The 26,457-nt window shown below is 56.6% G+C and overlaps 1 protein-coding gene across 1 annotated transcript; it reads left to right on the top strand.

The window, feature by feature from the left end:
* Nucleotides 1-29: 29 nt before the first annotated feature.
* On the top strand, nucleotides 30-26,457 carry LOC100751534 (inverted formin-2). Its single transcript, XM_035445298.1, is given in 24 exon segments — nucleotides 30-182; nucleotides 11,213-11,612; nucleotides 12,673-12,788; nucleotides 12,862-13,021; nucleotides 13,460-13,493; nucleotides 14,536-14,677; nucleotides 15,152-15,293; nucleotides 15,454-15,768; nucleotides 15,771-15,803; nucleotides 15,806-16,198; nucleotides 17,298-17,443; nucleotides 17,541-17,602; nucleotides 17,974-18,076; nucleotides 18,247-18,332; nucleotides 18,749-18,849; nucleotides 19,637-19,707; nucleotides 19,810-19,917; nucleotides 20,254-20,324; nucleotides 21,036-21,156; nucleotides 21,519-21,683; nucleotides 21,873-21,975; nucleotides 22,137-22,298; nucleotides 22,780-23,409; nucleotides 25,794-26,457. Coding segments are annotated over 23 exon segments (3,684 nt in total). The 5' UTR covers nucleotides 30-182; nucleotides 11,213-11,221; the 3' UTR covers nucleotides 25,823-26,457.

The following is a 26,457-nucleotide window of genomic DNA, read 5'->3' as shown; positions in this document are numbered from 1 at the left end:
CGCCCCCCACGTGGCCGCCGCCGGGCGGGGCCGCACCTCCCCTTCCTCCCTCCCGCCCCGCCCGGCCCGCGAGCGCGGTTAGACCGTGCGGAAAGGAGCCGCGGGCCGCCGCCCGCAGCCCCAGACGTTCCGGCGCCGGGACAGAGGATCCTCTGCTTCATCTCTCGCTGTGCCCCCGCCGGGTAAGTCTGAGGCTTTGAGCTAGTCTGGGACTCAGAGGGAAACTGAGTCTGGGGGCGGTGAGGGATAGGTTGGGATTAAGGAGAGGGCTCCGAGCTGCCGCGTGTGCGTCAAGGTAGCCAAGGATCCGGTCCCGCGCTCTTGGCCCTGGACTACGGACTGGGATGGGGACATCGCTCACTGTCTTCAGGGTGTTTGCCCAGGGTCTGGCTGGAGGAGTTCCCCCACCTTGCACATCCTGACCATGAATCAGCCACAGTTGAGAAAATAAACTTCAACTGGAGGTTGGCCTCCGGGGTAGCACAGTGTGGCTTGCAACCCCGCCTTGACGCTAGACTCTAAAGATACCCAACAGTGGAATAACGCAGGCCCTTGCACCCCACTGGCCGACCTAAGGGAGCGACACAGCTCTGTTTTTTTGTGGCAACATCTGTTAACCCCCATCCTGGGCAGGGATGCTGGGGATGAAGGTGATCTATAAGGAAAGCTGAGTGACCCCCATCTATGCCTTGGTGGACTCCCCGGAGGACCGTGCGGGTGGAGAGGGATGTATAGGTCTGTCTGTCCAGGCTCCTAACCACCCCGGGTCCCATGTCACATAGTGTCAGGCTGTGCACACTGGAAGCAGTGGCAAAAATGGCCCTGATCCTGTCTGGGCTCCGCAGGTCAATGCGTCCTCTCCAAACCCTGCACATCCACGCTGACGCTGGAGTTGGGAAGTCCCTCCTCAGTAGTCCTCCTGTGGCATTGGCCTTCTCTCGGCCTCAGTTCCTTCACCTACACTTGAAGGGTGGGGACAGTGGTGCAGACATGAGCAAACGTCTATATCTCTTCAGGGTGTCACCCAGGACAGAGGCCATTTGAGGAGCAGACACTTGTAGCAAAAAATGGGTGTTTGTTCCAAGGCTAGGGACGGAGACTTCTCCCGTTGGCTCAGGGGCAGCTGCTCAAGTTGACCTAGCAGGGTCCTCCTAGGACCAGGTAGGAGTTGACCTCCTACCCTTTCCCTATGCATCTAGCTCTACCAGGAAGGGCCACCCTCCACCACCCTAGCTAGCAGGGGCTCTCTCTGCTCCTGAACAGCAATGAGCTAACCTTCAGGTGAGGCCCCTCACTTTGTGGGGGTGCTGACGGCTGTCGGAGCTAATTGCACACATCTCCCTGTGCTGGGTCCTGAAAGCACCTACCTTAAATAGATTCGTCACCTTCTACCAAAGTGCACTTGCCACCAAGGGAAAAGTTTTCAGGCTCATGAAAACTGTTGGGGGAGGCAGGGGAATTGCTAGGTGGCGGGTGCAGGTGCCACCTGTGGGTGCAGGCAGGCTGCTGCTGGCCCATTCTGGGCAGCAGTGGCGGCAGTCTCCGGAGTAGGTTGAAAGCCTGGGCTCTGTGAGGGTGCTAGTGCATTGGATCCCATGGTCTGAAAGGACAGTACCTGACTCCCCTACCTCTGTCTTGCATACAGCAAGTGTCCAATAGGTGCACAGTTCCTCAACCATTGGACTTCCTGTGTTAGAGGGCATGCTGGCCTCTTTCTGGAGTGATCTTCAGAGTCAGTGCCCATGGGGCTACCCATGGGGCTGCCCATAGGGCCATAAGAGAAGCAGGCTGAGGAGCATCTGGTGTGGACAGGGAGGAAGGACTCCCTGCCATTGGAGCTGAGATGGGGCCCTCTGTGTAGCCTCCATCCTGGTAGCCTAACCTAAGTGAAGAAAGTCTTGTTGAGAAAGTTCAGACAGCCTGGGCCTTGAGCCAAAATAGGATCTGTTCGGAGCTACCCACCTGCCCGGCACCCAGCACATGTCACCTCCAGCTGTACAGGAACTGGGTAGGGGACCGTGCCAGCTGCGTCTGCGTCCCCTTGTGCCCCTTTCCTAAAGTGTGATTACATTAGGAACAGGGCAGGGGCTGATCAGGGTCTCTCCTCTGCCGGGCCCCCCTCCATGATCCCCCAAGCGCTAGCCCCAAGCCCTGCTTTCCTTATTTCTCACAGTCTGTGAGCAGGTCTGTGTGCTGAGAGTAGACAAGCCAAGGACTGACGGGACCCATCTGGCCCTTTGGCTCTCACTCCGTTTGGAGAATGTGTGAGCTACTGTCTATTCTGACAAGAGGCACGTAGAACGCCTGTGTTGTAGGCATCAATTCCTTGTACCCACATTGCCCCCGGGGGGTGGTACCCTGTGGTGTGCCACACAAAGCCCTCTTTACCTCCCTGTCCGTTATTGTGGAGTTCTGAGGATGGGACCCTAATATGTGGCCTTCACCCTGGTAGCCTGACTTAAGTGACCACAGGGGAGCGTCTCAGGACTGGGCACTGCAGCCCAGAGAGTCAGATAGCCTTGTCCTGGTCAGGTAGCCCCTGCCTGGGTCACCCTCCACACTCCCTTTCCCACAGTGACTATAATTGGACCTGCTGCCCCAGGCCCCTGGGACCTGGGCTCATCGGACACTGGTAGGTGGAGTAGGGTGTGGCTGAGGCGGGTGTCATAGTTAGGGTTCCTGTTGCTGTGATAAGACACTATGACCAAAAAACAACCTGAGGAGGAAAGTTTTTTTTTGTTTTTGTTTTTGTTTTTGTTTTTTGTTTTTTTCATCTTACAACTCTCAGGTCTCATTTCATCACTGAAGGAAGTCAGGGCAGGAACTCAAGGCAGGAACCTAAAGGCAGAAACTGAGGCAGATGCCAGGAGGAGTGACACTTACTGGCTTGCTCCTCATGGCTTGCTCAGCCTGCTTTCTTATTATAGTGCCTAGGACCACCTGCCCAGGGATGGTACCACCCTCTGTGGACTGGGCCTGCCCACATCAGTAGCTGGTCAAGAAAGTGCCCTGTAGACGTGCCCACAGGCGATCTGACGGAGACATTTTGCTCAGCTGAGGTTCCTCTTCCCAGATCACGCAAGCTTGTGTCAAGTTGACGGCAAATCAGTCAGGACAGGGGGTATGCGCTGCAGCCCGGGACCCTTCACCACTATTTGAGGGCAGGATGGCCACGACTACTTTTCCTTCTGTACAAAGCAGACGTGGGACAGAAGAGGGAATGGCAGAGTCCAGAGAAGAGGCCAGGTAGCCTCGGCCAGTCTCCTGCCTCTGGCTCACTTCTATTGCATGTGGACTCCTGGATTGGGCAAATGGGCTTCAGGAGAGCAGGCTAGCCCCCTGCAGAGGCCATGGCAGAGTCAGAGTACCAGCCACAGCATTCCACATGTTTCCAGAGCTGGACTTGATCAGATCATCCCAGATCTACCTGGGTACTGTGTCCCCATGGGCTCGGCCTCACCAGCGTGTGTGGCCTGTGCTGACAGAGTTCAGGCTGACTGGGGTCTGGGTGTGGGGCTCTTAGTGGATGAGAGGCCAATGGGAAACTCACATGAAGGAATGGAGCCAACTCCAAAGCCAAGCACTAGGCCAGCCCAGGGCCCAGTGGGTCAGGAGAGACACACACCCCAGCATTCCCGACCGATGGTAGGCAGAGGCTAGTCTAGGACTATCTCTCAATAGCCAGGACCATCTCTCATAGTCCCCAGCAGCACTGAGAGGGCCGTTGGCCCTTGCTAATGGTAGGTATGGCCTGGAAGCCTCCAAACTTTGTAAAGCAACTGTCATATATGACTCAACCTCCCCGCCTGCTGGCCCAGGCCCCCTGGAACCCTGGGCTGTGCTCTCCACGTGCAAACTCACTCCCTCACCATCCCTGTGTCCTCATTCCTGTTCCAGGCACAGCTCTACTGCTGCCTGTACCCACATCAGGGAGGTAGACATCTGTTCCCGCCTGGCCCAGGCTGGGAGGAGGGTGCTACCTGTCCCGTGTCTCTCTCTGCCTCACTTCATGTGCAGACACGAGTGGTCTGAGAACATGACCCGCCCCCCTCCCCCGTCTCTCGGGGATACCTACACAGAGGGCCTGGGCTGTGGAGGTGTACACAGGAGTGGGGGCTGGGCCCTGGATGTTGCAGCTGGCTGCAGGGAGATGGGCTGTCTCTCTAAGAGCGATCGGAGATGAGAGGTCACCTCTGAGAAGAGCGAAGGGTAAAGCAATAGAGATGCGGTGTTTGCAGGCCTAATGGTTGTCATACGGACAGTGCTGGGTCAGCCAATCCATGCTGAGTGTCCAGGGCTCCCTGGTAACCATCCTGGCCACTGTACAAGTAAGAAAACCCAAGTCCAGAGTGAGCTGGTTCTTGCAGGAGCCCAGTGTCCTCATTTCCCAGCCAGTACTGTGAGCAAAACACGCACCTAGGCTGAGGATCTTGCTCTCCCGGTTGGGCCTGACAGGCTCCTTGGGGTCATGTGGCTGAGGAATGCTGAGCTGGAGCCCTGGAGACTGGGGCACTAAGCTAAGCCGATAGGCACTGTCAGGGCAGAGCTGACCCTGTGACCCTGTGTGGTAGTAACAGTAGTAACTCTTTTCTGGCGGTGATGCGCTTGTCACCGTATGAAGACAGAAACAGGAAGTCCTATGGGTTGGAGGTGAAGCCCTCCTCATTTGGAGGCAGCCTTGTCTTCTCCATGAGCCCGGCTGTGCTAGAGAACACAAGTGATACCCCTCCCCCCCCCCCACTTTCTGTGTGTCTTTGTTCTCCTTGCCCCTGCAAGGGAAGCTTGGAGCTGGACACTGGCAGAGGGTGGAGCCTGTGATGTGGCATGTGGGTGGACAGGACAGCTTTCCCATCCTGGGCATGGACAGGCTGAGGACCAACTCTCTGAGGGCCAACCAGCACACAACAATTGCCATGTAAATCCTGAGAGAAGTCTGTCTGTCCTACTCAGTTGGGAGAGAGGCGTTGCCAAAAACATCTGAGGGACCAGAGAGCACACGGGGCCTGATGGAGAAGGACTTTCCAAGTATATCTGATTTTGGAGACAGAGAGCCCAAGCAGATGAATCCTGGGGCGAGCCTGAGGTCCCCATGGCCACAAACCCCGAGTGCAGCCCTGCAGGTGGAAGGAGGTTGAGGTTAGGAGCTGGGGTCTGTAGCACATAAGGCCACAGCTGTCACCCTGCCTTCCTACCTGAGGAGCCTGGGAGACCCGGAACCCCAGATCTGCACGCCTAATACCTCTCCCATCCACTGAGGGGCTTGGCCCCAGGAGGAGCTGTCCAGGTCCCTTGCCCAAAAAGTGCCCTCACACATGGCCACTGGGGCCATCATTCCCCTATGCCTCGCCATAGCCCCCAAACTTCAAGAATGTCAGATGGGGCCAGGCTGTCCTGTATCTTTGTGCAGCTGGGGAAACAGGCTGAGAAAGGGGTCTCTCTGGTGACATTGCGAGTCTAGGATAGCTAGAGTCCCCACATCATCCCAGGGCGGGTGGAAGTGAAGACAACTTCCTGGCCTGGGTGCCTCCGCCCTTCCTGTCTCCACCTTGCCTGGGTGAGCCTCGGTAGAGGAGGAGGGCAGGATCTCAGCACCAGCCTCTCTGTGCACACACTAGAGGGGTATCCCCTAGCCCTAGCAGGCATTTCCTGTTTACTATTTCTGTTGCTATTCAGGCAGGTGTCTTGGTGACAGTCCAAGTGTTAACTCCAGTTGGAGTCCCTTAGCCCTGTCTAATCTTTCCCTGACAGTGACAAGAGCTCCTTCCCTGGGACCCTGTACCCTGTGTCGCATACTAAGGTGGCCCAGGGGGAGCACACCCATTCTGAGCCATGGTGACAAGTGAAAGTGGGCTGGGGTGCTGCTTGGACAGCCACTTCACTGGGCCTTACGCACCCCATGTCTGTGGATATTGGGCCGGTGGATGGGTTAATTCTTTTGCTTCCCTGGGGATGGTGGATGGATTAATTTTTTTTGCTTCCTGGGGATGGTGAATGGATTGATTCTTTTGTTTCTTGGGGACAGTGATGGATTAATTCCTTTGCTTCCTTGAGGCCTACTGTGCATATAGGCTGTCTTACCTGAGTTGAGCTAGGCCAGCTGCATCCCCTGAGGGCTCACAGTCTGGTAGGAAGATGACCTACCTGCTGGGAACTAAGACTAATTAGGAGAAAAGGTAATAGGGTCAGGGTAGGACAGGGGCTGTCCTTGAGCCCCAGAAAGCTACCAGGAATATGTGCACTTCTGTAAAAAAAACCTAGGGTTGTCAAGCAGTGGGAAATCTGGGAAGAGCTAAAAATACAGTGTGGCAGCCCCTGCCACCCAGTTCCGGAATCCCGCTTCTGCCTTTCTCCCTCCCACCCGTGGAAGACAAGCTCAGTCCTTTGTGTTTCCCCCAACCCCCTGCTGGCTCTGGGCCCAGAAACACCCCAGGCCTTATTCTGGTGCTGGCAGGGTGCCCCCTCAGAGCTGCCTCTCCACCCTAGGCAGCAGCACCTCTAGGGGTCCCCTACCTGGCCTGTGCCTGACCTAGCCACTTACCTCTGCATTGGCCCAGCAGCTCCCTAGCGCTGACAGTCCCTGCAAGGGTTGGGTACAGTTGGCAGCACCTACCTCCCCGGGGCTTAGGTGCAAAGCCTGGCCTGCTGCTCCTCAAGGGATACCTGAACTCTCTGAAGGCCCAAGGTAACTGGCTGCAGGTCCTTCTGGCTCCTGGAACTATAGTCCATGTTTCCTGGCTGTAGCAATGAGGAAGCTGAGATATGGGGTCATGGGGCTCACTCAGATTCCCTAATGTGTTGGGATACCGCCACCACACTTTTGGGTACCAGGGGACCCATGCAGGGTTTCCTGCAACTGTCTCTGCCTTGGTTTCTCTGTTTGTGTGGCATGCTGGGTAAGTGGAGTTGGTCCTCCACACCCACTCAGCTCACGTCAGATTACCAGGCAGGGGCGGAAGCCTCTGGAGTTCCATGAATCAGAGTCGCTGCCCAGGCATGTGGGATGGAGGTTCGGGCAGCTCCAAGCCAGGGCAGCCTAAGCTTGTGGAGGAGGCAGCCAACTCTTACTGAGCCTCCCTCCCGGGCGGTGACCCTGAGGCCTATAGGCCCTGATCAGCCTCTCCTTTCTGGGAGTCCTGTCAGTGCTCAGATCTGAGCTGGTCACCATAGACCCTGAGGGAGACCCTGCCTTCATGAGTAGTCTGTAAGTGGAAGGCCTGGCCTCTGCCTGTAGAAAAAGTAACCCTAAACCATGTGTGCAGGCGAGAGAGATGGCTCAGAATTTAAGAGCACTGGCTGCTCTTCTGAGGGCCCGGGTTCCATTCCCAGCACCCACATGGCAGCCCACAACTGTAAGTCCAGCTCCAGGGGATCCAGCATCTCACACAGACACACATGAAGGCAAAACACCAGCACATATAAAATAAAGACAAGTTCTTTTTAAAAAGAAGAACCAAGTGTAAGCTGAGCATGTTAATGTGAGCTTTTAATCCCAGTACTCTGTAAATTCAGTGTTAGCCTGGACTGGATAGCCAATCACAGGCCAGCCAGGACTACACAGCGATGCCCTGTTTTTAAAAGAAAAAACAATAATAATGAAAGCATGAGTAAAGGACGAGCTGCCCTGAGCCCCTGGATCTAGGGATTTTATGTGCAAAGGCCCTGCCCACTGCAGTCCCAGTAATGCCGATTGAACTGAGTATGCAGATGGGACAGTCTCCATGTCCTGGTCCCCATCCGCCAAATCCTGGACTGCAAAGCTGGCCCTTCCACCCTCAGAAGCTGACTGGGGAAGTATCTGAGAGTATCCCTGTGCTGGGCCGTCCCCCATACCTTGGGCAAAGCCAGGGTATCCAGCCCCTCTGAGTCTCTAGCAGGTCTGGATCAGAGTTGGACACTTGGTCCCAGAGCTGGAAGTGGCATCCATAGATGCCATTGAAACAGCTTCTGGCACACCTAGAATCCCAGCACTTCAGAGGCACGGGTAAGAGGTCAGGAGTTTGAGGGGTAGTCTCAGCTGTATAACAAGTTTGGGGCCAGCCAAGAGAGCATGAGGCCCTGTCACAAGTAGCTTCACGCATTCCAGCTCCACTCAGATCGCTGACTCTAGTTCTGTATGGGTCCCACTGCAACCAACCCACTTTGCAGATGAGAGAGAGCTGGAGAGTGAATTTCCCTGAGACACACATAATAAACAGAATGAGGTTCTGCCCCAGCCTTGCTTGGCACCAGTACCTTCCTGGGTACTGTTCCCCGGGTCTCCCATGGCAGGCAGAAACTGTTCAGAGACTGCAGTAGTAAAGGGGTTGACCACAGCTCTGTCAGAAGCAGGCAGGAGAGGGAGGGAGAGCTTTAAAGTCTCTACAGGAGGGTGGGGGGATGGGGGAGGAAGGCCCAGGATGTTTCATGGAGGCCAGCCAGAAATGGGACATCCTATTGTTTAGATTTGCCTTTCTCTGATTGGTCCAGAGATGGAAACATGGGCCCAGGTGATGAAGGCTGTCAATCATTAATCAGGTCCCAGCTGTTGACCTTCCTGGCCAAAGCTGCTAGACTGTAGAGTATCCGGATGCTGTTGCAGTACTAGGCCACCCTCACCTGTTCAGTGTCATCCTACAGAGAGTCAGGAAGCTTGAGAGATACCACAGAGGAGGGAAGGTGTCCCTCACTTTGGCATCCTGGTTTCCAGCCGGACTGGCTCTCCCAGGTGGACAGTCATCACTAGGGCTTCAGGAGCAGAGCCTACTTACCCCCACCCCCAACCCTACCCCCAACCCACAAGTTTCCCAGGACAGAGAGCATGAATCCAGGGCCCACCCCACAGATGCAAGGAGGATCCCATCAGCGAGTTAAGTCCAGAGTCCTTGGACAGAGTACACACAGGGCCGGAGGACCAGGCAGTATCAGAGGGGCAGTTGTGAGGCAAGCAGGTTTCCTGACCTTTGTGTCTGGGGGCCTCAGGCCTGGGGAACAGTGACTCTGGTGAGCCTGTTTTCCCAGAAAGGTTGGGTGGGTTCAACATGAAAGACTGGGGCTCCTGGACAGAAAACTCTGGATACCACGGGCCAGGTCTGTGTGAGTTCATACTCCGGCCACGCAGCCTGTGCCAAGGGGACAGGGCCTCTGGCCAATAGAGGCAGGGATGGGGGTGGGGAGGCCAGTTCTAGGCACCTCTTTGGGCAGCACAGCAGCTGGGGAGTGTGCAGAGGCCCGTCAGCCAGCTCCGTTCTGTGGTGAAGCTCCCACACCTACTACCAAGACCTACTTCAAGGGTGTAACGCTTCCCAAGAGAGACTGAGGCCAGGCCGGCAGCTGACATCGGGGATGAGAAGCTGGAGGCAGGGCCCCGAATGGGTAGGCAGAGGCGGCCGGAAAGTCTTGCGCATCTGGGTGAGTAGACAGCTGGATGGCGGAAAGGGCCTAGGACTTGGTGAAAGCAGAGATTCCCGGTAGGACTCGGGGTTCCCACGCACACACAGTGAGGTGCAGCACAGGATCCAGGCTGATTTCCCTGGACATCCCTCTTACAGGCAGGGGAGGAAACTGAGGCTCAAACAGGCTGAGTGGCTAGATTAAAACCCACAGCAGGTCTCCAGGCCAGTCCCTGCCACTCACCAGGCTGTTTGTGAGAGGGACCTACTGGCCACCAGCATTTGAACGGGTGGAGAACGGGGAACCAGGCAGGGGCTCTGCCAATATTGCTGGGCAGGCATGCTCTCCGTAGCTTCCAGGGCAGTAGGGCCTCAGATGAGGACCACCGACACCAGGGACCCCAGAACCACATTGGCAAAGTGCCTGAGCTCCCGCTCTGCTCTAGCGATGGTCTTCTGGGTACCTCTTCATCCTGAGGTCTCCACTTCCCTGAGAGAGTTGAGTAAAACCCGATACAAAGTGGACTGGCCTCCCAGCAATCGGTAGCTTCCAGGAACACTTGCAGGGGTCCAGTCAGTGTGGGTGTAGCCATAGTACCAACCTCCCGGTCTACAACCCTTCACCTATTCAGCAGGTAAAATGCCTGTCTGGAGCCCAGTGGAGAGTGCAGGGCTGGACTCTTGGGATGCATACGACTATGGGTGCTTGTCTCACCAAGCCCTTTCCCTCAGTATTTTCCTCCCACGGCTCCATGATGCCTTTCTCAGATGCTAAATATAAGATCCCAGCCATACATGGTTACTGGAGAGCCTGGGATGCCCCTGACCTTTGATGCTGTCTCCAGGGGCTATGATGAGGCCGCATTACAGTCAGCTGGGCCCAGGAGATGACCAGGGAGAATTGCACGGATGGAGGAGGCAGGAAGAGTGTAGTTTGTCCGTCTGCAGTTACGCTTTGAGGAAAGGCATGATTTGGAGAATGTTTTAGGCCTGACTTGCACCCCCCCACTTGGGGGGCATTTCCTAAGTTGGACTTAGGCCTGTTGCTAATGAACCAGGTGAAGCTCTATACGTCGAGGGGAGGGACTCACTTTCTCTCTGGGTGCAAGTCTAGACCAGGGGAAGCCGCCACCCACTCCATTAAGCCCTGGGCATCATATCACATTGTGTGTCCTTAGCCTGCTCCAGTGACCCGCCCCTCCTCCTACCCCACCCTCCTCAACCCCCAGGCTGTGGGCAGTGGGGAAGCGCCTGGAGCCAGATAAGGTAGCCTCAGAAATGCTGTTTTTGTTGCATCATCTCCACGATGTCATAGCATTCCAGGCAGCATGACTGCCTGCTTCCTACCCCAGACTCTCCTAGTTGCACCGGGGCTTGTCAGGACAGCACAAGCTCATGCCTCCATACCTAGGCACAGGTCTCTAATGGAACTGCCTCTCACTGAGCCTTAGGGTCTTTGTGCATATGGTAGGATTTTGCTGGCTGTTGTTCAATCCAGATGGAACAAGAGGAGCCTTTATCCGGGTCAGAAACAAAGAACCTTTGCCAGACCGGGCGGTGGCCGGTGCATGCCTTTAATCCCAGCACTTGGGAGGCAGAAACAGATGGATGTCTGTGAGTTCCAGGCCAGCCTGGTCTACAGAGCAAGTTCTAGGACAGGCTACAAAGCTACAGAGAAACCCTGTCTTGTAAAACCAAAACAACAAAAACAAAACAAAGTACCTGTCCCAAGTTTCCATCATTGGCCCACAAGCCAGAAACCTAAAGAGAAACTGAGGAAGCAAACAGTGCCTCCAAATGTCACCTATGGCCAAGCTGACCTCTGACCTTCTCTCTTCCTGCAGTTCAGCAAGATGTCTGTGAAGGAAGGTGCGCAGCGCAAGTGGGCAGCGCTGAAGGAGAAGCTGGGGCCGCAGGAATCAGACCCCACGGAGGCCAACCTGGAGAGCGCAGAGCCTGAGTTGTGCATCCGGCTGCTGCAGATGCCCTCCGTGGTCAACTACTCGGGCCTGCGGAAGCGCCTGGAGAGCAGCGATGGTGGCTGGATGGTGCAGTTCCTGGAGCAGAGCGGCCTGGACCTGCTGTTGGAGGCTCTGGCGCGGCTGTCAGGACGTGGTGTGGCCCGCATTGCAGATGCCCTGCTGCAGCTCACCTGCATCAGCTGTGTGCGTGCGGTCATGAACTCGAAGCAGGGCATCGAATACATCCTCAGCAACCAGGGTTACGTGCGCCAGCTCTCCCAGGGTGAGCTGTAGGTCATTGTGTGAGGGCAGGGGGACCTGGGGGCTCCTCAGGGAAAGCTGAGCCCTCAGGCGAGGAAGGTGGAGACGTCACCCCATCCAGGCCGCCTGAGTCCTTTCACTAGCTTCTTCAAGTTGCTTCCTCAGTTCTGTGACTACCAGCCGTGTGCTGGCCCTACCCTCTGACCTCTAGGCCCTGGTACACAGAACAGGCCGCCACATACACTGCCTGGCTCCAAGCCCCATAACAGCACAGCTACAGACCTGTAGGCCTGGCCCACACCTGCTAAGGATATCACCCTCTGCATTTTAACACCTTACTTGGTTCCCCACCCCACTCTCTATACCTAGTTGGCCACCCCTGGCCACGCCTCCTCCTTCGGCTTTTGCATACCTCAAGACCACCTTTACCTTCTGGCTTATTGCAGTGCCTTGGCTGTGGCAAGAAAACCAGGGTAGATAGTAGTCTCTCTATGTCCCTCAGTGGAAGCAGTTAGGTCCCACTGGGGCTCTAAGACTGTCTGTGGAGCAGTGATTGGGAGATGGTGTCTGTGTGAGTAAGGAAACCAGAGGCTGCCGCATATGTCTAGCCCAGGACCCACACCAACTGTAGTCTGTTCCCCCAGCCTGGACCTGATTGTACCCCTCCATCAAGTCCTTTGTGGCTAGTCTCAGCACAGCCACAAAACTTCCCTAGTTCAGGATGGAGAAGGCAAGGGCTCACCGGGGTGAGGAGGCATTCAAGCTCTCAGGAATGCAATTGCTGTCAAGATTGGAAAACACTAAGCCTGGAGCCAGCTGCAGGGGCTGGACTGGGCTGGGCCAGGCTCTGTAGACTCCAGGTACCCTCCCTTGCCTTCAGCCCTTCCCTGAAAGGGCGGGTCTGTGACCCAAGAGGCAAAGTTGGGGTACTGAGAAAGATCCATATGGTGAAGGCTGGGCCTGGAAGTTTAGCTGGAGTTGGCATCCTAGGCTCTAGCCCTGGATTCAGATCACAGGTGTGTTAAAGACTGATGGGGGAGGCAAGACAGTGGGCCTGCTGAGACGTTCCTGACCCTCCACAGCCCTGGATACATCCAATGTGATGGTCAAGAAGCAAGTGTTTGAGCTGCTGGCTGCTCTGTGTATCTATTCACCTGAGGGTCACGCCCTGACACTAGATGCCCTGGACCATTACAAGGTGAGTGGGGGGACCCAGGCCAGCATCACAGGATCTCTTGCTGGAGCATATCCTGACCATGCCCAACCTGCAGACGGTGTGCAGCCAGCAGTACCGCTTCAGCGTCATCATGAATGAGCTCTCAGACAGTGACAACGTGCCCTACGTGGTTACCCTACTCAGCGTGATCAACGCCATCATTCTGGGTCCTGAGGATCTCCGTACCCGTGCCCAGCTGCGGAGTGAATTTATCGGTAAGTGCCCTCACCTGCTGGCCAGGCATCTGGAAGACCTTCAGAGTGCCTGCTGGGTCAGCCCAGCCTGTGTCACATCCCCTGGGATCCCAGAGTAAGGCACTGTTCCAGGGTCTGGCTGCCTCCCACCACCACCTGCTCCAATGGCAGAGAGACCATCAGCACTGAGGGTTCTGTCTCAGAGCCAGCTGGGTGGTGGGGCAGATAGGTGGCCTGCTCCCAACTCCAGCTCTGCTCCTTCAGTCAGTGGCCACTGGACAAACACTAGCTGTGTCTAGACCTTGTCCCCTCTGGAGCTTTAGGATTCCCTGATGGTCTTACAGGAGGGAGAGGGGAGATAAAGGAAAGTCCGGATGCATGTGACAGGGAGCTGCGGGCAGGCAGAGGCCAAAGGCGGTTTCTGGACTTTCTAACCCTGTCCATCCATCCATCCATCAGGGCTACAGCTGCTGGTTACTCTGACCCGGCTACGGTGAGTCGCCCTGAGGCCGGTTCTGCCAGCTGCCCCTCCCAAGTCCTTCCTTGGGTTTCCAGCCACCTGGCCCATACAGAGTCTCCAGAGGATGCTGAGAGGTTTCTTCCAGGAGGGAACCTGGGACTCAGACACTGCCCATAGGAGTGAGATTGTCAGGTTGACTCAGGATTCAGATGCGTGGCCTGACATACCTGTGGTGTAGAACGAACTTCCGCTGACAGTTGCTCTCCTTCCTCTGAAGCTCAGGTGTAACACAGCCCAGAGTTTGGCTGTCCACCCTGGCGTCGTCTCCAAAGAGAGCCCATCCAGTTGAGAGCCCTGGTCCTGACTACAGTCAGGACAAACCCCACTGGGGGCTCTTTACCTCCAGGAAGTCAGCATGGGGCCTTACAGACTCCAGTGCTGTGGAGCTAGCCCATTGCAAACCTCTGGGCTGTGAGGGGGTCAGCTATTGGCCAGGTTGAGGTGATGGCAGCACCTGGCCCCAGCATACACTCGTGACATCTGACTCAGGCTAAGCCCATGCCCTCTCATGTTTCATGGTGGCCTGCCTCAAGTGTGATCTTAACTTTTTTTTTTTTTTTTCGAGACAGGTTTCTCTGTGGCTTTGGAGGCTGTCCTGGAACTAGCTCTTGTAGACCAGGCTGGTCTCGAACTCACAGAGACCCACTGCCTCTGCCTCCTGAGTGCTGGGATTAAAGGCATGAGCCACCACCGCCTGGCTTTTTTTGTTGTTGGTTTTTTTGTTGTTGGTGGTGGTGGTTGTTTTTGGGTGACTTTTTTTTTTAACCCTGTACCTGTCATGAGGATCTGCCCTACCCCATCCCTGGCAGCCTGTCAGGATGGGAGACTCAGACCCATTAATTACCACTCAGACTGCCATTCTCCGGGCAGTGCCACTGGCTGGCTGCAGCACACTGGGCCTGGCTAGGGATGCTGCCCAGTGTGTGCTCAGGTGGAGTAGAGAGCTGCATGCAGCCTGGATCTGTAGGGAAGGGTCCAGTGAGACAGCGTCTCAACGGTTGTCCTCATCCCCTAGAGATCTAGAGGACGCAGATCTGCTGATCCAGTTGGAAGCCTTTGAAGAGGCAAAAGCGGAGGACGAGGAGGAGCTGCAGCGTGTTTGCGATGGCGTCAACATGAACAGCCACCAGGAAGTCTTTGCCTCCCTGTTCCACAAGGTGGGGCTTGGCTGTCTAGGGCCAGGGCCTCTGCTTGGGCCAGCCCCACGATGGCCAGAAACAGAGCTGGGGTCATAAGGCAGAGGCTGTGTTGTCCTGGGAATGGAGTTGTGATGCAGGACCAGCTTCCAGAGGTCACAGGCTGTGCCTTCCTGCGCCTCAGCTAGGTAGTAATTTCTGGGGATTTCAGAGAGCTTCAGGGCCAGGTAAGGGGTCAGGGGGCTGAGTTTACACGCCCCCCAGTCTCAGCCATTGAATGCAACAGCTCTCATCTGTGGGTGACAGTAATAGGAAGAAACGAGGGGTACCATTTAACGTCTCATAGCATGTAGGGAGATCCTCCATAACCACCAGTAACACAAAGAGCTCTGCCTCTCAGTCACTCATCAGCAGGGCTTCGGTGAGGTAAAGGGGCTGGGGGGTATCAGCCTGCCCGAGGGAGGGAACAGCCACCCATTTGTTTTGTTAATGCAGGTGAGCTGCTCACCGGCGTCAGCCCAGCTGCTGTCGGTACTGCAGGGTCTCTTGCACCTGGAGCCTGCTGGCCGCCCTGGCCAACTGCTCTGGGAGGCCCTGGAGAACTTGGTGAACCGTGCCGTGCTCCTGGCCAGTGATGGTGAGAAGCTGGGATGGGCCAGGCATGCAGCGAGGCACGGGCTGGTGGGAAGACCCTGAGATCCTTGGCCGTGAGGGAGGCCATGTGGGGAGATGGTCTCCCTTTGCCTTGTTTTCATCTCTGGCCCTCTCCCTTGACCCTGCACACTTCCTCCCTGCAGCCCAGGCTTGCACCCTGGAGGAAGTCGTTGAGCGACTGCTGTCCATCAAAGGGCGGCCCCGACCAAGCCCCCTGGACAAGGCCCACAAGAGTGTCCAGGCCAACCTAGGCCAGAATCGAGGCAGTTCCTCCAAAAACACTACTACTCCCTCAGCTAAATGGGAAGGCCAGCAGCCAGTAGCGGCTTCTACCTGCCAATGTGTGGGCAGCTTCCACAGCGCCAGTGATGACACAGCTCAACAGCCAACAGCCCTTGAAAAGGCAGACTCACCTCCACCTACCCCGCCTCTCTCCAGCTCCACCCCTGTGCTCCCTCCCCCCCACCCCCTCTGCCAGGCCAAGGAGCCATGTCTCCCCCCCACCCCCTCCACCCCCACCCTTGCCACCCCCCTTGCCAGGCTCAGGGACCATATCTCCTTCTCTGCCCCCACCACCACCTCCCCTACCAGGCTCAAAGGCCATGTCCCCCCCAGCACCTCCGCCACCTCCGCCTCTGTCTGACTCCTGGAGGACCCTGCCCCCTCCCCCTCCCCCACTACCTGGAACAGGCGGGATCCCTCCCCCACCTCCTCCCCTGCCCGGTTTCTCTGTCCCTTCCACGATGGGTGTCGTGGAGGAGGTCATTGTGGCTCAGGTGGACCACGGCCTGGGCTCAGCCTGGGTCCCCAGTCACCGCAGGGTGACTCCACCCACACTGCGTATGAAGAAGCTCAACTGGCAGAAGCTGCCCTCCAATGTGGCACGAGGTGAGCCCTTGTTCCGAGCCAGCCTCTGAGGGGGTAGGCGCACGCTGCTCATCCCACCATTCATGCAGCCAGGCCCTGTGTCCCTGCCTACAGGGCTCAAATTGTGTGTGTGTGTGTGTGTGTGTGTGTGTGTGTGTGTGTGTGTGTGTGTGTGATTTATTTATTTACTATTTATGCAGTGTTCAGCCTGCACACCAGCAGAGAACAACAGGTCTCATTACAGTTGGTTGTGAGCCACCAAGTGGTTGCTGGGAATGGAACTCAGGACTTTTGGAAGAGCAGCAGCCAGTGCTCTTAACCTCTGAGCCATCTCTCCAGCCCCAGATCTTATGCGTCTTGCATAGGTCTAAAAGCCACTCAGAGCCCTGTGGGTCATGGGTGTCCACTACCGAAGGCCCCGCCCTGCCCCGCCCCACCCTCCTCTAAGGCTCTCCATGTAGTGCCCCAGGTGTCAGGTGCTGAAGCTTAGGAAAGGGCAGCCAGAGAGAGACCGACCAGGTCACCTGCCAGCATGGGTGTCTGTGCTTACATGCATGCACGTAGCCTAACAACAGCATGGGTGTCTGTGCTTACATGCATGCACATAGCCTAACAACAGCATGGGTGTCTGTGCTCACATGCATGCACATAGCTGGTGTCTGTGCTCACATGCACACATGCAGCTAACAGCAGCATGGGTGTCTGTGCTGACATGCACGCACGTAGCTAACAACAGCATGGGTGTCTGTGCTCACATGCATGCACGTAGCCTAACAACAGCATGGGTGTCTGTGCTCACATGCATGCACATAGCCGGTGTCTGTGCTCACATGCACACATGCAGCTAACAGCAGCATGGGTGTCTGTGCTGACATGCACGCACGTAGCTAACAACAGCATGGGTGTCTGTGCTCACATGTAGCCTAACAACAGCATAGGTGTCTGTGCTCACATGCACACATGTAGCCTAACAACAGCATGGAGACTCCCTCTATCAGATACTCAACCGGGGCTGGGCCCCAGGCTCCTGTGCTGCCCCTCGGCACACCTGCCTTTGGACCTGCAGGCCCACATTAAGGATGCCTTTCAGCGGAATACCTTGCCCGTCCCTCCCTTGTAGAGCGCAACTCCATGTGGGCAACCTTGAGCAGCCCCTGCACAGAGGCCGTGGAGCCTGACTTCTCCAGCATTGAACAACTGTTCTCCTTCCCCACGGCTAAGCCCAAGGAGCCCTCTGCTGCCCCCACCAGGAAGGAACCCAAAGAGGTAAGAACAATGAATGACAGAGCCTCACCCATCTCCTCCTTGGGTGGAATAGTGCTCTGCCCATCCTGCAGATACCAGCTAAAGGTGGGTTTTCTAGGTCACTTTTCTGGACTCCAAAAAGAGCCTGAACCTCAACATCTTCCTGAAGCAATTTAAAAGGTGAGTGAGGGACATAACGTTGCTGCCAAATTCAGCCCCAGGCAAACCGCCTGCTCTGCCCCAAGCCTCCCAGGTATGCCCATCAGTGCCCAATGCAGGCTGGCCAGGTCCGCGCATGCTCCAACCCCAGGGCAGGAGACAGTGGGTAGCTTCCACAGCAAAGTGAGGCCCAGAAAATCACCGAGGTCATAGGCAAGCTGTGACGGAGTCATGGGAGAGTAGACCCTGCCTCCCAGTTTCTAAACCTTTACCCAAGATCCGCCTCCAAGAGCCCCATGAATGCCCATCAGCCACCTCCATCTCTAAGTGTGTCAGGGGACGAAGGGAAGAGGGAAATCGTGATCCTTGACCCCTGTCCTCACCCTCCCCAGCTCCAATGAAGAAGTCACCTCCATGATCCGGGCTGGAGACACAACCAAGTTTGATGTGGAGGTTCTCAAACAGCTCCTTAAACTCCTTCCAGAAAAGCATGAGGTGAGCCGGGGCCCAAATCAGCCAAAGAATCGGAGATAGCAAGGTCCTGACCCCCGTCACCCCCGTGGGGAACCACGAAGGCTGGGAGCCACTGTGAGCTTTGTGGGCAGCCGAAAGCAGGCAAGTGTTGGGCAGGCAGAAAACTGGTTCCCCTGTGTGGCACCATGCAGATTGAGAACCTGCGCGCATTCACTGAGGAGCGAACCAAACTGGCCAGTGCTGACCAGTTCTACATCCTCCTCCTGGACATTCCCTGGTGAGCCAAGGCAGCCCTGGGATCCTGCTTAGCCTGTGGCAAAGGAAAGGTGGGGAGAGCAGGGTAGGAGCCAAGTTCGGGGAGGAGGGAAGGGGTCAGGAAGGCCCTAGGGCTCTGCAAAGGAGTCATCTAGTGTGGCGTCTGAATGTCACCATGTTCCTTGTCCCCTCTCAGAAAGCAGAGGTGGCCTGTTAAGTCCTGAGGCCAGAGTCTTCCTGAGAAGCTCCAGGCCCCCTAGGCTGCCACCTAGTTGCCCAGGCCTTACTTCTGTCCTGGGGACGGGCCTAGAAATGTGCGTGTTCCCAGGCCAGGCCGTGGGGACCCCTCCCGCGGCCCACCCACCAAGGGCAGAGCATGCTCCCAATGGCAAGCATGGTGGAGCCCCCAGGCCCTAACCCCCTGCTCTGCTGCACCAGCTACCAGCTGCGGGTGGAGTGCATGATGCTGTGTGAGGGCACCGCCATCGTTCTGGACATGGTGCGGCCCAAGGCCCAGCTGGCGCTCACCGCCTGCGAGAGTGAGTGGGGCCCAGAAGCCTGTGGGGCTGGGAGGGACAGGCCTGCCACGTGTCAGCCCCTGCTCTAGCCGCGTCACAGTGGGCACTGAGAGCTGGTGAAGTGTTGACTTTCTCCAGCAAAACCCATGGTCACCTCTGCTGTTTCCACACGACACGCATACCCATGCCTGTACACTCACTCATGGCACACATGAGCGAGGTTACATAGTCCATACCCATGGTATAGCGTGCATGCAGATACTCGTATCCAGTCAGTCACACATGCACAGAAACACGAGAGTATATTTATGCAAGCATGCGTGCCCCTTCTGTGAATGAAGAAGGACAGAGACCTGTTTGGCCACCAGAGCAGGGGCACACATGGGCTCCAGTAGCCCAAGGACAGCTCCCTTCTCTCAGGCACACAGCATGGTACATGCCTGCTCCCGTCTCAGCCACTGAGACAGGAGTGTCTGCATCCTCCCTGCAACCCAAGGGACAGGGACATGAGAACTAGGGTGGCCACAGATTGGAAGGGGCTCCTCTAGCATTCCAGAGTCCTCACCCAAAGGACAAGTAATCACCATGCACCTGCTAGAGTTGAGGGGGTCAGCAAATGTGGTCATCACAGAAAGTATTTCCAGAGTCCCTGCACCTATTGGTAAAAGAGATCATAGCCCCATGTGGCCCCTGCCTTGTGTCCTTTCTGGGGCTGTGATGGGCCTGGGGTCAGGAAGCAAAGGAAGCAGCCACACCCTGAGACACATGGAGGCTTTGGGCCTTCTTCAACCCGGCCCATCCATCACAGGCCTGCTCACCAGCCAACGGCTGCCTGTCTTCTGCCAGCTGATCCTCAAGATTGGGAATTTCCTCAACTATGTAAGTCAGAGCTATCCTGTGGCCCCACCTCCCACCACACCATGGGAGTGGGGGGACTCACCCCACACCCTGGGAGTCGGACTCACCCCCTGTCCCTCACAGGGCAGCCACACAGGAGATGCAGACGGTTTCAAGATTAGCACGTTGCTGAAGCTCACAGAGACCAAGTCCCAGCAGAGTCGGGTGACACTGCTCCACCATGTGCTGGAGGTGACCTCTGGGGACCCTGTCGGGTGGGGGGCCCCCTCCTCTTGCCACCCCCTACTCTAGCCTTAGGCCTATTATTCTAGAGACTGAGCCCCAACCCTGCCCATCCCCAGCAGGCTTTACCACCACCACCAGCAGCAGCCCATATAACCTTGGGACAGGCCCTCTACTCTCACCCACCTCTGGAAACAAAAATGCTAAGAGATCATAGGCCATGGCAGCGTTCTAGAGGCCCAGGAGGCTCCGAGGGCTGGTGGAGGTTCTGCCCATGATTGTGCAGGGTGATGTCCACAGGCCCAGTGGGGTCAACAGGCTCTTACTGGACACATTGTGTTACAGGAAGTGGAGAAAAGCCACCCAGACCTCCTACAGCTGGCACGGGACCTGGAGCCACCCTCTCAAGCTGCGGGGTAGGCGCTCCTGCCAGCTCTATGCCTTAGCAGCTCGGGCTCCAACCTCTGATCCCATCCTCCTCACAGCAGGGTCCGATTCCCTACCCCAAAGAACGCTGACTTTCGCTTTGGGACAGGACCGTGTCAGCTATAACTGTGTGACTCAGATAAAGCCTGGAAGGGATGAGGTGGCAGTCTGGCACAGCCTCTCTACAGAGTGAACCTTCATGACAGTGTTAGCCAGGTCATGCCACCTCATGGTTCAGACTGAGGCTCAGGGTAGTGGTGTCACCATCTAGGAGTCTCACCACCCAGCAGAGAGACTAGCTGGACACCGGCTCCAGAGTCTGTGCTCCCACCATGCACTGCCCTGGGAGCTTTTGGTTCAGCAGCTGCTGGGCCTCAGGGCCAATCAGACAAGAATGACAGTGGGCCCAACAGCTGGGCTGAGGTTCCCAGGTGTGCCCAGCACGGCACAAGCCCTGCTCTACAGTGAGGGGCCAGTATCTTGACAGGACTGGCTGATTTGAATGTCACCAGAACAGGCAGCTACCCCCGCCATACAGGGTTGTCAGGATTGACTGGCTCCTGGGACCTGTAATGTGAAAATTGTGATGGGCCCAGGGTCAGTAGGGGTTGCGTGACGAGCGCTAAAGCAGCAGTCGGGAGCCATTGTGGCTGGTTGTCGCGTAGTTTACTTTGCCCATCTTGCCCCTCGGTGCCTTTCAGAATCAACTTGGAGATCATCCGCTCAGAGGCCAGTGGCAACTTAAAGAAGCTTCTGGAAATAGAACGGAAGGTGTCTGCCTCAATCCCTGAGGTGCAAAAACAGTATGCTGAGCGCCTCCAGGTAAGTTGGCCAGTGGGAGTCCTGTGGCTGGCAGGAGAAGCTTCCCACTACAGTCCGGGGAGGAGCACAGATCCTGGGATGTTCAGGACCGTGTAGAGCGGGTAGGTGGGTGAGCAGCTCCTCTGTGAGCACAGGCCAAGGGGACAAGAGAGCCTGAGTCAACAGAGCAGTTTCTCTGATCCCTGTCCTAGTGTTTCCTGTAGGGTATGGACTCCATGGCCCTAAGCCAAGGCTCCCAGGTACATCTAGCATGCCACAGGCCCTACTCTCCATGGAGACCTCTGCCCAAGGGCCCTGTGCCCAAAGCATCACCAGCATGCTCCCCTGGCTCACTGGGTCGTGACTGAGCCTTATATCCCCAGGCCAGCATTGAGGCCTCTCGGGCACTGGACAAGGTGTTCGAGGCTATTGAGCAGAAGAAGCTGGAGCTGGCCGACTACCTGTGCGAAGACCCCCAGCAGCTGTCTTTAGAGGACACATTCAGCACCATGAAGACCTTCCGAGACCTCTTCACCCGTGCCCTGAAGGTGTGGTGGGCTCGGGGGAGTTAAGTGAAGCCTGAGACCAGAGTGGGGTTCCCAGCCAAGCCAGGCAGAATTTGCCCCTTTGTTTCCAGCTGTGGATAGGTACAGCTGTGAGCCCCACCCTGGTTGTCCCTCCTTATTCCCACTGTGGGCTACTGGATTGGGTGACAAGGCTTCTGTCTGTCTGAGCAGGAGAACAAGGACCGGAAGGAGCAGATGGCGAAGGCAGAGAAGAGAAAACAGCAGTTGGCAGAGGAGGAGGCACGGAGGCCGAGGGGCGAGGACGGGAAGCCTGGTGGGTCTTGGGGGCAGGTGGGAACAGTTGCAAGCCTTGGGGTTCAGGTGGGGCTGCTCTCCTTCCTCTCTCAAGCCTTGCAGTGCCTCTCCGGCTCTCCTAGGGGTCTCTGGGGTGGCCTAGGGTCTCTGAGCTGCTATCTGAGGTCTGTGGCTCTGCAGTCAGAAAGGGGCCCGGGAAACAAGAAGAGGTATGTGTCATCGATGCCCTGCTGGCCGACATCAGGAAGGGCTTCCAGCTACGGAAGACAGCCCGGGGCCGAGGGGACACTGAAGCAGGCAGCAGAGTGACTCCAACAGATCCTCCAAAGGCCACAGAGCCTGGTGAGAAACGAACCTGTGACCTTCCCATTCCCTCCCACCACTTACCTATGCTTGCCTCCAGGAAGCCTTCTGAGACCTGAATCCCTTTGGGGACCCTACACATACTGCCCTGGAGGCACTAAGGGCAGTGGTGGGTGTGTGTCCTCTCTTGGACATTGCCTTTATAGCCTTTGGGTATCCAGGAGATGTGGGAATTGGTGGTCCACTGATGGACACCCCAGAGTTCAGGGCACCTGAGGTGTTAAAACCTTTGGAAATGGATGGGCTTTTTTATGGCCCATTGGGTATCCCTAAGTCTCCCATGTATGGCGAGACTGAAGATACTGCTCTGCCTTGATGCGTAAGAAACCATGCTGGAGGGTTCTGAGACTGAAGTCTGGAGTAGTTAGGAAGGCTGGGGTCAGGACCACTTCCAGGGGTGGGACCAGAATGTCTAAGAACCTGGCTCTTGCACGTCGCTGACGGATCTCTCCATCCACAGCAACTGCCAGCAATGCCATACAAAGCACAAACCATCCTGCCTCAGAGCCAAGCTTGGACACTACAGCAGCCGGGGAGCCACAGGGCTGGGACCTTGTGGACGCTGTAACCCCCAGTCCCCAGCCCTCCAAGGAGGAAGGTGGTCCCCCAGCCTTGGAGAGGCGTTCTTCCTGGTATGTGGATGCCAGTGACTTCCTGGTCCCTGAAGATAACCTGAATGCCCAGCCCTCTGAGGGGGTCTGGCCAGTGACTCTGGGAGATGATCAAGCCCTGAAGCCCCTCGAGTTCTCTAGCAATAAGCCTCCTGGAGTCGAGAGCTCACCCCAGAATGCTGTGGATCCTGAAGCCTTGTGGGGTGTTCGCCAAGCCAAGGCTGACGGCACAAGAGAGGGACCAGAGGATACAGCTGAGCGCGGCCACAGCCCCCACCTCCCCTGCACAGGCCCTGGAGAGGATGAGGACCAGGACGACACAGCTCCAGAGTCTGCACTTGACACATCCCTAGACAGGTCCTTTTCTGAGGACGCAGTGACAGATTCCTCAGGGTCTGGCACCCTCCCCAGAGTCCGAGGCCGGGTCTCAAAGGGGACGAGCAAGCGAAGGAAGAAACGTCCCTCAAGGAACCAAGAAGGTAATTGGGAGGCGGGCCGTGGTGGGCAAGGCTGGGAGACATCTGGGTCTGGGCATGTGGTTAGAACTGATTGTCCCACGACAGGGCCTGGGACCTCTCCCTGCCATCCAGCTGGTCCCTCCCCTATCCCTGCGGGTACTACAGGCTCAACCAGCATCCAGGAGAGAGGGTGATTCAGAGGGACACGGCACTTCACACAGGGGGCTGCTTTGGGGGCCACTGCCAGCATCACCCCCACCTGCAAATTCCTGCCTTCACACCCCTTCTGCAGGGAGTGGAGGAGGGTGGCCCTTGGCTCTTGCTGTTGCAGGGTGGTCTGGCATTAAGTCCCTGGGTGCAACTGCCTTTGTCCCCATGACCAGAGAATCTGGGCTTTGGTCTGGCGGTCTGTCTCTGCCCCTGACCAAGAGTGTTGGCGTGGCTAGCTTGACTCCCACAGATCCTATCACCCTGAGTTCATGGCTGCCCACCTGTGATAAGCTGATGAGTGTGTTTCTTTTATTTGAAAGCAGAGTGTGCCCCTGAGTCTGATGATAATAAAACAAAAAGGCTGTGTGTGATCCAGTGAGGTACGTACACAGCCTGGCTCATGTTGACTAATGGTGACAGCGGGTTCTGGGGCCTCAGCCTGCTGCCTGGCCCTCCTGGGCACTAACCTAGCTTCTCTACAGCCCTCTGGGTATATCAGCAAACCCCAGCCTTGGCTCTTGGTGGTGGGTCCTTTGCTGTTCCTGCCCTGTCTTGTTGGAGAAGGCCCAGCTGCCAAACCTTGCCTGTCCAGGGTCTTCTCTCCCCTAGCTGGACACAACCTCAGAGCTGGACTCCAAATGGGCTTCCAAGGAGGGGTAGATAAAGCCAAGCTAGGCTCCCTGTAGGGAGTGGGAAGCCAGGCCTTTGCGGATACAGTGTGGGATCTTTGGGGATGCCTGTTTCTTGGTCCTGCAGGACAGACTGAGGTTGTTCCTGTTGGTGCCGCAGCCCTACCCAGGGTTATGGTAACTGCAGCTTTACTAACCCCAACTCCCCAGAAGATTCCATCCCTCTGCATGGGGCCAGTCCTCCCAAGACTATTCCAGCTCCCCCATGGTCCAGGTTAAGGCCAAGCACTGCCCAAAGAGACTGTAAGGAAGTGGATGTCTCAATTGCAGATGTGCCAGAGGCAAAAGGTGCATGGACCTCCCCTCCGTGTAGCCAGGAGCAGAAAGGGATCAGTTTAGATTACAGGTCTGCTTGCACGTGCCATATGGGTCTTCTGGACCCCACCCTGGTAAGATAGCCAGGGAAGTGACATGGCCCAAGAGGTTAGAGATACTGTTGGACCAACTTGGACCATGCTCTGTGGCCGGGCTTCATGGATGGAGGAAGGCCCAGCTTAGGACAAAAAAGCCTGGCCCCATCATGAGCCATGAGTCCAAGCTGAACAACTCCCAAGCACTTCTGGACATGCTCAGGGACCCTGGGTCTGCCTGGCACTTTGAGCCCGCGGGCCACTGGGCTGAAGTCTCAGGGTTGAGGGACAAGGATGAGATCTGTTGGCTCATTGTAGGCAAGACCCACAGGAAGGTCAGATCTCCATTACTCTTGGGGCTCAGCCTGCACAGTGTTCTTCCTTTACTTTTTCAGTGCTGCTAGCCCTGCGTGTGGACTGCCCCATTAGGTAATGCATTTTGATGGAGACCAGCTCCTGTGTCCCTGGACCGGCAGCCTCTCCATGCTGAACACCACTGTTGTAGCTAACCCAGACTTGGCTACACCCTTGCCTTGGTTGGTGGTTCCTTTCCCCACTCCCTGTGGATGTCCTGATGGCACCCTGGGCGAAGTTTTGCAGCTCCACTCATTTTCTCTTGTCTTGAGCAGATTCTCAAACTCCAGTCTCCAGGGGGAGCATGGAACCCCACCCACCACTGGTGGACAAGCAGGCTTCTTAGGCAGCACAGAGTGTTGGGAACAAGGTTCCTCCTACAGGGGCAGGTTGGGGTCAGTTCAAGTGTGTGGCTGCCAGCCCAGGGCCCTCCCTGGCCAGCACCCAGCCCGAGAGAAAAGCAGGAAGGACCAAGTCCATCTGAAGGGGCCCAGTGCAGGTTGGTGAGGACAGACAGTGGGTATTTGTCTGAGATGTGAGAAGTAGACTCCACAGACCCCACTGCAGACGGAATCAAGCTAAGGCACCAAGCCCAGCTGGGACAGCCTCTGCAGGAGCAGCCTGCTGGTATCACCTTGGCTCCATCCACTTGGATGAATTCTGCTGCTCTAGAGAAGAACCTGGGGTCAGAATGGACCTGGATACACATCATAGCCTTGGCAGTGGCGACGAGAACCTGTAGTAGGCACCTGCAGCTTTCTGAGAAAGGCTGCTCCTAACGCTGTCACTTCCTTCCCCACAGGCCTCAGGTCCAGGCCCAAAGCTAAGTGAGTGCTCTCGACGGCTCAGCACAGCAGCAGGTGCTCCGTTTGTGCTGTCTGGAGAGGCTCTTCGGGGCCAGGCTGGGACTGGGCCCCTGAGAAACTGAAACTCTGTGCCTTACCCAGCCAGGAGCCTTGGGAGTCTTGGCCATTGATGCTAGGACCTGGCCTGGCATCACCCTGAACCACCTGCACGCTCATAGCCTCACCTTCTGCTTTGCAAGCCTCTACCCACCTCCCATCGCATGCACCACGGGGGTGGGAGGAAGCCTCCTGTCTGGCTCTAGGGAGATAGGTACAAATACCTGCAATGGGCTGCAACATTCCCAGACTGCCTCCATGGCTCAGTTGACCTTTAGCTGAGTACTGTTTTATGCATCTTTATTCTGCTGTGGCTGAGTTGGGGACAGTGAGGGAGGGAGGCTTGGTGGCAGTGCTGTGGGTAGGTCCTGGCTGGTAGGCCCCAGGGAACAAAAAGAGATGAATAATGGTTGATGACCACAGCAGCTGCCATCTCTCTCAGTGTCTGCCCAGCAAGGAACAGACTGCCCCTGCCCGGCCCCTCCATCCCCACTCCTAGGGGTCCACTGTTGAGTCTGGAGCCCAGCAGGGATTTTAACCAATAAAGAGCAACCTTGTCTGCCA

Source organism: Cricetulus griseus, chromosome 5, assembly GCF_003668045.3.
Source record: "Cricetulus griseus strain 17A/GY chromosome 5, alternate assembly CriGri-PICRH-1.0, whole genome shotgun sequence".
Classification (NCBI taxonomy): Eukaryota; Metazoa; Chordata; class Mammalia; order Rodentia; family Cricetidae; genus Cricetulus; species Cricetulus griseus.
The sequence above is the reverse complement of the archived record's forward strand: the minus strand, read 5'-3'. Positions and strand labels throughout refer to the sequence as shown.